This window comes from Acanthisitta chloris, unplaced genomic scaffold, assembly GCF_000695815.1.
Source record: "Acanthisitta chloris isolate BGI_N310 unplaced genomic scaffold, ASM69581v1 scaffold20304, whole genome shotgun sequence".
NCBI classification, from domain to species: Eukaryota; Metazoa; Chordata; class Aves; order Passeriformes; family Acanthisittidae; genus Acanthisitta; species Acanthisitta chloris.
Window position 1 is genome coordinate 18,642 of NW_008667929.1, and position 9,806 is coordinate 28,447.

The 9,806-nt window shown below is 51.0% G+C and overlaps 1 protein-coding gene across 1 annotated transcript in view; it reads left to right on the forward strand.

Annotated features, from left to right (window-relative positions):
- The window catches only part of PHACTR4 (phosphatase and actin regulator 4), a gene marked incomplete at its 3' end in the record, with an annotated part of 22,357 nt that overhangs the window by 6,995 nt on the left and 5,556 nt on the right, over positions 1–9,806 (forward strand). Inside the window, 5 exon segments of the mRNA XM_009072715.1 lie at positions 1,960–2,142; positions 2,538–2,618; positions 5,599–5,754; positions 5,870–6,229; positions 9,473–9,802. Coding sequence (XP_009070963.1) covers positions 1,960–2,142; positions 2,538–2,618; positions 5,599–5,754; positions 5,870–6,229; positions 9,473–9,802 — 1,110 coding nt within the window.

Genomic DNA, 9,806 nt, shown 5'->3' on the forward strand with positions numbered 1-9,806 from the left:
TCTCTTCCCTGTTTTTCTTCCATTTCATCTGTGCTCAGAGTGGAAAATTGGGATCTGTCCTGCAGTGATACACTGACAGCCTGTCCCCAGTTCCTGAGGCTGCTCAGGAGCCCATGGCTGTGCTTGATGCTTCCTGGGATCTGAGATCTCTTGCTGGGAAGCACTACAGGGCTGCAGGTAGAGCTCCATCAAACAGCTCATTTTTCCTGTTTGTTTTAATTCCCCTGCCCTGAACATGCTCTTCCCTTTGTTGACAGCAATCTGCTTTTTCACCTCTGGCTCTATATCCTGGGTGGATATTTCTAGGATACAGCAGAAACATTATCGGCTCTTTGTCCTATGTGCAAAATGGCTTTTCCCTAAAATTCCTTGCCCAATCTCTTAGCCTCAGGAGATGGGATTCTTGGCTGAACTCCCCACCTACCTGCGGGGCATTGTCTGTTCTGCAGGCAAGTCATGCAGGCTCCTCTGAGGCTGACTGAAAGGTCTGTGCTCCTGGAAGGCTCTCAAGCCCCACAACATCCGACCTAGAGGCTCAAAAAGAAGCCACACAAGTACAATTTGCAGCAAGGCACCTCAGCCTGCCGTGTGGAGTGTCAGGCAGCAGGACACATGGAAGGGCTGGGGGTGTATCTCTTCTCCACAGTATTTTTTCCATGCAGCTTGGGTGCTCCTGTCTGTAGTGCTGGAGCCGAGGGATTCTTCCCCTGTAAATCCTGCCATGGAGCAGAGGCACCAGCTGGCTTCACTTAGTTTGTGTGCACTTGAATTTTTTTGCAGGCAGTGCTAGATCTGCTGATTGTAAGTGTTCCCTCATGTTCCATCAAATACCCCCAAAACAGCAACATCAGGCAAGGCAGGATCAACACTCCCCAGCTGGTTAGCACGGTGGCACATCCAGAAAACACTTAGTGTTTTCTGCTCTGATTCTGTTTCAAAAGGGGTTTCTTTGAGTTGGAGGTTGGGATTTTTTTTGTGTGTTCCTTCCCACCTCATGTCCTTTTTGTGCTGTTCTCCAGGGACTCCAGTGCTGTAGGTGGAGCTCAGGACTCCATTGTGTCGCTTTCCTGTGTAGTTGTTGGTCTTGGCCAGCTTTGCTGCCCTTATTTATAGAGGGGAAATCAGAGAGGTTGAGTTCTAGCACAGGCAGCTGCTGGAGTGGGTCTGGTGATTTTGGCATGTGTAGACAGTTGGGAATGTTGGTGCAGTGGGCTGGAAGGTGTTTGTGTTCGTGCCATTACTTTTGTCCAGCACCACTTCCAGCTGAAGATGAGAAATGCAGCAAAGTGGTTCTTGTGTTTGTGGGCAAAGCTGTGACACTGCAAAATTAATCTGTGGCTGAGGGAGCTGTGGGGGCTCAGCCTGGAGAAAAGGAGGCTCAGAACCTCCTCACTGTCTGCAACTCCCTGCCAGGAGGTGCAGCCAAGTAGGGTCAGGCTCTGCTCCCAGGGAGCAAGGGACAGGATGAGGGGCCTCAAGTTGTGCCTGGGGAGGTTCAGGTTGGACATCAGGAGGAATTTCTTCATGGAAGTGGTTGTTAAACATTGGAAAGGGCTGTCCAGAGAGGTCATGGAGTCACCATCCCTGGAGGTGTTCAAGGAACGATTGGACGTGGCACTCAGTGCTCTGCTCTAGTTTACCGAGTGGTGATGGGTCCCAGGTTGGACTCGATGATCTTGGAGGTCTTTTCCAGCCTAATTGATGCTATGATTCTGTAATCCCTGTCTCACCAGGAAGCTCCTCATCAGTTACCCTTAGCCCTATAAGTGATGGGAACCCCACTCATGTCTCCCCAAGCTGATGTGAAGTGCTGATGAGTTCTGTGCAGGCATGGATGGAGTCTTGCTCCCTTCTTTGCATGAACCCGTGCCACTGTTTCGCAGTGTGGGGTGAGCTGGTGGGACATGGAGCTGTTACCTGCAGCACAAAGGTAACTCTTTATTCTTTTCCTCCTTTCCCATGCAGCCGAAGAGGTGGATCATGCCCCAGGTGATACCGGCATGGGGGTAGATGTTTTGGAATCAGGTGACGCCACACCTCCTACAAAGAGGAAAAGCAAGTTCTCAAGCTTTGGCAAGATCTTCAAACCCTGGAAGTGGAGGAAAAAGAAAAGCAGTGACAAATTTAAGGAGACTTCGGAAGGTAATGAGAGCTGGGTGGGTGTCCCTGGTTTGGTGTCACAAGCCTGAGTGCTGACATGTGTAGAGAACCAAAATGTGACTTTGGTGATGGGCTGGCACCTGCAGTCTCTCCAAAACACCTTGCCATGGAGCTATAGTTTCAGACAAATAAATTCCTTTCTTGCAAGGAACCTCCCCAAGCAGCTGTGGGGAGGGTTTGCTCCACGATCCCCAATGTAGTGTGAAGTGCAGGCCTGAACGTGCAGTCCCCTCCCTCCTCTTAATCCATGCAAAACCAGTGAAATTTGAAGCCCTTTTATTTCCTCCAGAGGATCCCTTTTTAAAAATAAAAAAAAGTCTCATCATGAACTTGGACTTTCCCTGTTTTCTGAGTGCTTTTTTTCAATTTAATATCAGTTTTAGAACGAAAGATTTCTATGCGAAAGCCAAGAGAGGAGCTGGTAAAAAGAGGGGTTCTGTTGGAAGACCCTGAGCAGGGTGAGTCTGCAAACAAACTTCTCCTCCTATCTGTGTCTGTGTAGCTGATCCTCCTCTGGAAATCCTCACCTTTGCCACTGTTCCTTTCTGGGGAGACAAATTGAAGGCTCTTTGCTAGTGTGTCTTACTCTTCTCAATCCTCTCTCCTGTCTGATTTCCAGCCTGCTCAGGGAGGGAGGTGTTGCCAAAGAAGCTCAGTGCCTGTCTTGGCCACCTTCCTGCCTGCCACTGGCAGGGTGGGGAGGGCTGTGCTGTGTGTCACTTCCCATCCTGTCCCTCTCTACGTGTCCTGCTCCAGATCCCTGCTCTGTCCTGCCAAGCTCTGCTGTCACACTGGCACTCACCATCTCCAGCCTGTTCCAATCACGCTCCAGACTGCACTCTGACCACTGTGGGAGAGGCACTGACCTCAGGGCTCAGCTTTGGAGCCCTTAGGCTTGGAAAAAGGATCAAAACTGGATGAATTCTGAGCTGCCTGGGTAGGGACATTTCTTCCAAGAGATGCTTCATGGTATGGTGTCACAGTCACAACTAAGCTTATTAAAGCTTGCCGTGCTGTCTGAGAAGTCTTATCCCCTTTTCTGTCATGCCTGATGTCTCTGAGTTGGATTCATGCTGCCAGAGTAAGTTCTGAGATCACCACGTAGTCCCCTGGCTGTGAGGTGGGTGATGTGGGTCCAAGGGAGGGGACAGGAAGGTGTGGTGGGATAGCAACTCTCCTGCCTGGGTGGGAGCATGGTCCCATATAATTGCACCTCCAGAGACTGTGCAGCAGCCTCAGCCTAATGCAAATTTCATTCTAAGACAGTTACAAAGTGGAAAAGTGGAGGTGAAAAAGTGGTTTTCAGACCAAACCACTGAAAGCAAAACTGAGAGGAAAAGTCTTCGCACAGCTGTTTGCAGCTATGCTGTAATGATGCCATCAACACCTCCCCGAGGGCGTCAGTGCTGTGCTGGGGGAGGAGCTCACCAGGGGGCAGGAGGGTGTGAGGCCACAGGATGAAACTGGAAGAGAGATCAAAGACTTTGGGTACCAAACTTTCAGCTAGAGATGGCAGAGGGGAGAGAGATCTTCCACGCTGTAAAGGTGTGACAGAAGCCTGGCTAAGTGGAGGAATTATTTTCTTCCTTGAGTCATCTGCTCTGGTTTTAGAAGCAGAAGATGGGTGTAATGTGGACAAAGGGCAAACCCAGGCACGAGGGAGCAGTCTGTGTTGGCAGGAGGTTAGATTAGAGTCACATTATCTAAATCCCTCCTGGGAGTTTAAGACACTTGGGCAGTCATAAGACATGAGGGTGGGTCATTGTGCTTGCTTGCAAGTTTAAAACCTTCTCTTACAAGGTCAGTTAATTTTCTTAGGCAAGTTCTTAGAGGGGGGGAAATGCTGGAAAGCCTTTGAGATGAGGATGTAGGGAAGGAGGTGAAGCCACGAGAGGAGGCTCTGCTGCTCTCTGGGCTGGGGGCAGCAGGCTGTGGGCTCCAGGCTGTGGGCACTGGGCTCACAGTAATCAAAGAAGATGGCACTGGACTTTCTTGGCCTTGAAGGAGGTCAGGGGAGCTGAAGGTGAGAGTCAGGTGGTGTGAGAGGCCACCAGGAGCTGCAGCTCCCTGCCAGAGCAGGGCACGCAGGGTGGAATGGTGAGGGAGGCTGCATCATGCTGTTCCTGTCTCCCTTGCTGAAAACTTTGGATAATCAGAGGCAATTGCTGCTATAAAAATCTCTGGCTCATCCCTTGAGTTGCATCCCTGTCTGGGGAAGAAACTCCCTCTTGTTGCTGTCTGTGCTTCCTGCACTTGAGGGAAGGGCAGTGAGGAAAGCAGTGCAGTCTCCCAGCTCCTTGCAGCAGCTGAGGCTCTTTCTTGTGGAAAAGAAATCCCAGGGAGCTTTTGCCTCCTTGGCAGCTCTGTTTTCAGTTTCTGAATACATCAGGTTAGGGAAGGGGAGGAGGTAATACTTGGCGGGGAGAGGAAAGGTGAAGAAGGCAGTGGAATAGATCATCAAAAATCAGAGCAGCAGAGCCTGCTGGGGTCTGGCATCTGTGGGTGCTCTGCCATACACTGCAGCTCCTTCAGAGGGGGCAACTGAAAAGATAAGGATTTTTAATCCAATTGATGATGTATCCAAGTTTCCTTGAGTTGGAAATCAAGTCAGAATGGACAGCTACCCATTAGAGTGGATGATGAGTCTGGTTTAGGGAGTAATAATGTTCCAAAGTTTGTCCTGTCAGGGCAGTTACAGGGAATGGCTTAGTGTTTCCTCATGGGGATTAGGGGTTCAAGGGCTCTCTAAAGCATGGGCTAGATTGGATGGGGTTTGTTCCAAAAGAGGTCTAACATTGGGAAGCTCCATGCTGGAAATAGGATGAACCACATCAGGCTTTGGAGCTGTATCACTACGTCTTAGTAAAACAAAGGTACAGTGAGGAAATCTGCCTTGCTGATGTTTTGGGTTGAGCATTGACTTTTGTGCCAAATTCAGGGAGAATCTGAAGGAGAACAGAGGTTCTGCCACTAATTTTAAGATTTTATCAACATCTGTTATTGCATGTGCAGTAGGTGACTTGGCTCATGTTGGAATCTGTTGCAGCAGAGTGACTGCTCTGAGATGGTGGGTAGCTATCAAAGCTGCTGGAGGGTTTGGAGTTACAACTTCCTTGGGCTGTGACACAGCACTGGGCACATGTCAGAAACACAGGAGCCTTCTTTCTAAACGAGGTAGTAGGTTAAGAGGCTGCTGCAGAAGGAAAACCTGTGATGGGATGCAGTGCTGTGCTGTTTTACTTGTTGATAATGAAACGAAGGTCTCCCAGCTCTACCTGATTGGGTTGCTGTGCTCTCCTCTGCAGAAGGTACCTCAGGACCAGCTGTTTCAGAAGTCAGAGAGAAGCTGGTGTGGCTCCATGGAGGTTCAGTCAGTTTCTCTCCTCTCCTGCTTTCTGAGTGTTCTCTGTTTGCTCTCTCCCCTCCCGCCCCTTGCAGATGGTGAAGACCCAGAGAAGCTGAACCCACCTGCACTGAAGAATGGCCACACAGTCCCCATTGGTGGTCCTGGGGTGGCCAGCCAGGAGGAAGAGGCCACAAAGCCATCCAGCCTTAGGAAGCCTGTTCCAGTGGAGGAACCAAAGAAGAGGCAGGGTGAGAATCCAGATATGTGCCAAATCAGTGTTTCAGGTTCTCCTAGGACCAGATGAATTCTCATCTATCCTTCCTACCCTCCCAGCCCCTTAAACTGATCTGTCTCCCTTTGCAGGCTCCTCCAGCAGCCACTCTGGGCCTGAACTGGAACAACCTCAGGAGCCACATGTTCCCAGACAGCCTCTGCTTCCTCCCAAAAGACCTCCCTCTACTTCCCAGGAGGCAAACGAAGTGCAGGCGAAGGACCCAACGTCTGCCAGCAGCACTGCAAAGACTGTGCCCTCCACCACAGCCCCCACTGCAGCAAAGACACTCAATTCCACAGCTGCCCCTTCCCCAGCCCCCAGGACTCTGTTCCCTGCTCCTGCCAGTGCCAACACTACTGCTCCCACCAGTACAACCAGCACAGCTCCTGCCAAACAGCCTCCTGTCCCTCCTCCCAAACCTGTCAACAGAAATAGCAACTCACTAATAGGTAAGTGACCCTCTCAAAGTGGTTTTTGTACCCTGGTGTGTTCTAGGGTCACTGCTCCAAGAATGTCTTCCCTTTGTAAGGGAGGATTTTTAGTATAATGTAGCAAATGTTGTATTGTGTCTGTCTGACCATCTTTCCTGAAAACAGTCCAGTTTGGACTCAGATCTGGCAGTGCTTAGCCAGGGCACAACTGTGCTGGGAACAGTGTAATTACTGGAGTCCTCTGCTGTGAGCCATCCAATCTGTTCCCAACAGGAAGGAATCCCTGCCTGCTTTTGGTGTGAGGAGAGGGGAAGGCATTTCTCTGTCAACTCTAAGACAGTGTCTGAATGTTGATGCTTCTCTGAGAGCTGGGATTGGGGGATGGTGGGTGAGGTTTTGCTGTGAGAGACTGTGGTCGGTGACAATTCCTGCTTTCAGCTGGTCTTGGGGAAAAACACAAACCAACCCAAAAAAATCCACATTGCACCGATGTCTGTCATGGCTGTGGTTTCCACTCAGTGCAGAGAGGCCAGGAGCTGGCAGGGATAATTCAGGCTTCCCTGCTTATACTCAAGCACCTCCTCGAGGCTGTGACTGGGCTATTGCCATAGTAGTCTTGTCTTTAAGTCTTGTCCTATAGATAAATCAGCTCAACTGTAATTTGAGCTGAATTTTCCCACTTAAAGAATTAAATGTCTTTATCTCTGTAACTTTTCTAAGCAGAAGATTTGAGGAGAGTTTCTTTAAAGCTGTTTTAGTCTCTGCTCTCTGTAGGAGTTCTGGGAGTCTTAAAGATGCAACATTGAGAGTTGAGGTGACTTCCATAGCCCGTTGGTATTTCAGACAGTCCTTTCACAGACACCTCCTAATCTTTGGACAGGATTAGCAGAGGCTAGCACAGATTGGGAGGGAAGCTGAGCACAGATCAGGAGGGAGGCTCAGCACGGGGAGGCTCCTGAGAAGATCAATCCAACAGGTCTGCACTGTTATTGCAGAAACTGGAGGCGTTACCCAGGTGTGGTTTGGGAGGCAGTGGTGGATGTGCAAGTTGCCGTCTGCAGGAGCCTGGGCCACTGTTTTCAGTGTGAAGGGATCTCTCTGCTCTGCTCAGGCCTCACCTTGCTCTGGCAGGTTTTGCAAGTGACCTTGGTACAGTGTCAAACACTCCTGTGTGCCAGACCAGCTCGATTAGCCTGACCATGCCTGAGCACTCCATGAAATACCTTCTTGTTTTCTTTAAGCTGCTTGCACACATCACAGATGGCATTTGCAATGCCCCAGTGCTAATTGCAGGAGGTACTTGTGGAACAAAGAAATGTGGCTGGAGACAGTGGTGTATCCAACATCTGTTGGGAGCCAACCTGCCTCTTCCCAGTAGCACAGGGCTGGGCTTGGACACACCTGCAGCCGTGGGGGTGTGCAGGGGAGGAAGGAGAGGAAAGCAGGCAGTTCTTTTGTCTCCTGGATGAGGATGCAGAAGCAGAAGAGGCTCTGCAGCTCTCTCTGCAGCTCTCCACGGGTCCTGGTCTGGCAGGATGGAGCTGTGGCTGTGGATGAACAGCAGCAGTGGAATTGGCTGGAATGTGTGTCCTTTTATAACAGCCTGAGGCAGGGCAGAGTGTTACTGTGCAGGTCACCCCTGTGTCCCTCCCAAAGATGCTCCTGTAGCACTTATTTTCCAAGCAGTTCTGGTGTCGGATGCAGCAGCTAAAAACAAGGCTCAGGAAACACTTGGGAAGTGGAAATTTCATCAGCATCAGCTTGAACAAACAAGCAGGGAACACAGGGTGCTGCCCTGCTGTCCCAGAGACCAGCAGTAGCCCCAGGGCTCGGTGCCTGGGACAGGTTTCAGGAGCTGCAGGTGGCACAGCCTGTGCTGGAACACTGGCTCTGCCCATGGTGGCACATCACAGAGGGCTGTGCCAGCCTGTGCACTGGGTCTGTCACACTGGAGGGAGACAGGCTGGCCCAGGAGGATGCTCCAGTGGAGGAACCAAAGAAGAGGCAGGGTAGGAATCCAGCTGTGTGCCAAATCAGTGTTTCAGGTTCTCCTAGGACCAGATGAAACCCTTTTGGTTTCTTCTGCCAGCTCCTCACTCCGTTTCCAATTCTGTCCTTACCCAGAGGTAGCTGGAGCCTGGTCCTGCCAGGCTTGGAGCACTGCTGAGGACACACTGGAGTCCCCTGGGCTGGAGCTGAGGGCACTCGGTGTTTTGCGCAATCTTGGCCTTTAATCTACAAGGGGAAAGTCTGAAAATGCTAAACATCCCAAAAATGTGCCCACCTCTCTCCAGTCCTGCAGCCTTATCTCGGGAACACGCCGCTCGCAGCACCCTCTCGTGGTGTCTGGCGCTGCAGGTTTCTGCCAGCTCCGTGTCACCTGCTCCAGGGGGAACAGCAGCAAATCTCATCTGCTCCAGGCATGTGGCAAAGCCTTTCCAAGCCCAAAAAGCCATAGACAAATGGGTGTTAAAGGCTACAAACTTCTGAAGCAAGAGCAGGTTCTTCCCTAGGAACTGATCAGGTTGAGGAAGCTGAGATTGCCTACTGCAGGCATTTTCCATGTCTCCCATTTCCCTCTCTCTCCTCCATCACACAGCAGATATGTAGACTCAAGGCTTTTAGGTATTTTTTGAAATTTTCCTAGTTATTTTCTAGCTGCAGATGAGTTTATATGGGGCTTAAGGCATAGGATAGAGCAGAACCTCATCCTGAGGAGATGCTGGCAGTGGGGCTGGGTCTGATGGAGATGGGGAGAGGACATTGCTGCAGTCAGCTCTGCTGACTTTTGCCTTTGAGCAAAAGGTAAGGCTTGAAGACTTTCTGAGGCTTCCCAAAAAGTTCTTTAACGTGCAGGGGAGCTGTCAACACAACTGGAGCGTGGGGTGTCCTGAATGTCTTGGATTCCTTTGATGCTGTAAATAAAGCCATGAAGTGCCCACATACCTGCATTCCTGGGTGAGCTCTGATTGCTGTCACTGAGAGCTGGTGCCATTCCTCTCTCTCCAGAGCAGCAGGATGCACAGACCTCTCCCAGCCTGCTTGTTTTTGGCTGCTCTCCCAAGTCTTACCTTTGCTGCAGGAAGGACAAACGAGAGCCTCGCAACCTGGTTATTTCTGGCACCATATTCCAGCAAAAAGCAGCAGAGACTGCTTAGTCCAAGGCTCAGAGCACATTGCTGTGCTCATTCCACACTGGTGAATGATATCTGGAAAATTCCCTGTTCAACTTAGTGGCTTTTGTGGTTTTTTTATTTCCAGCTGAACTTTCCCAAGCGATGAACAGTGGTACAACCTTGTCCAAGCCTTCCCCTCCTCTCCCTCCGAAGAGAGGACTCCTGCCCAACAGCACGTCAGAGGTTGTCACCTCTAAGCCCCCGAACGACAGGACAGTGACAGGGAACCGCCCTGCACCACTCCCTCTGCACATGCCCTCAGCTTACCCCCCACCCTCACCCTCACCACCACTGCCCACACACGTACCCCCCGAGCCTCCACGCATGCCCCTGCCCACCTCCACCCCTGTCCCGGACCCTCCACGCTCCCTGGACCTGCCCAAAGAGACTCATCCTCCTCCTCCTCCACCACCTCCTCC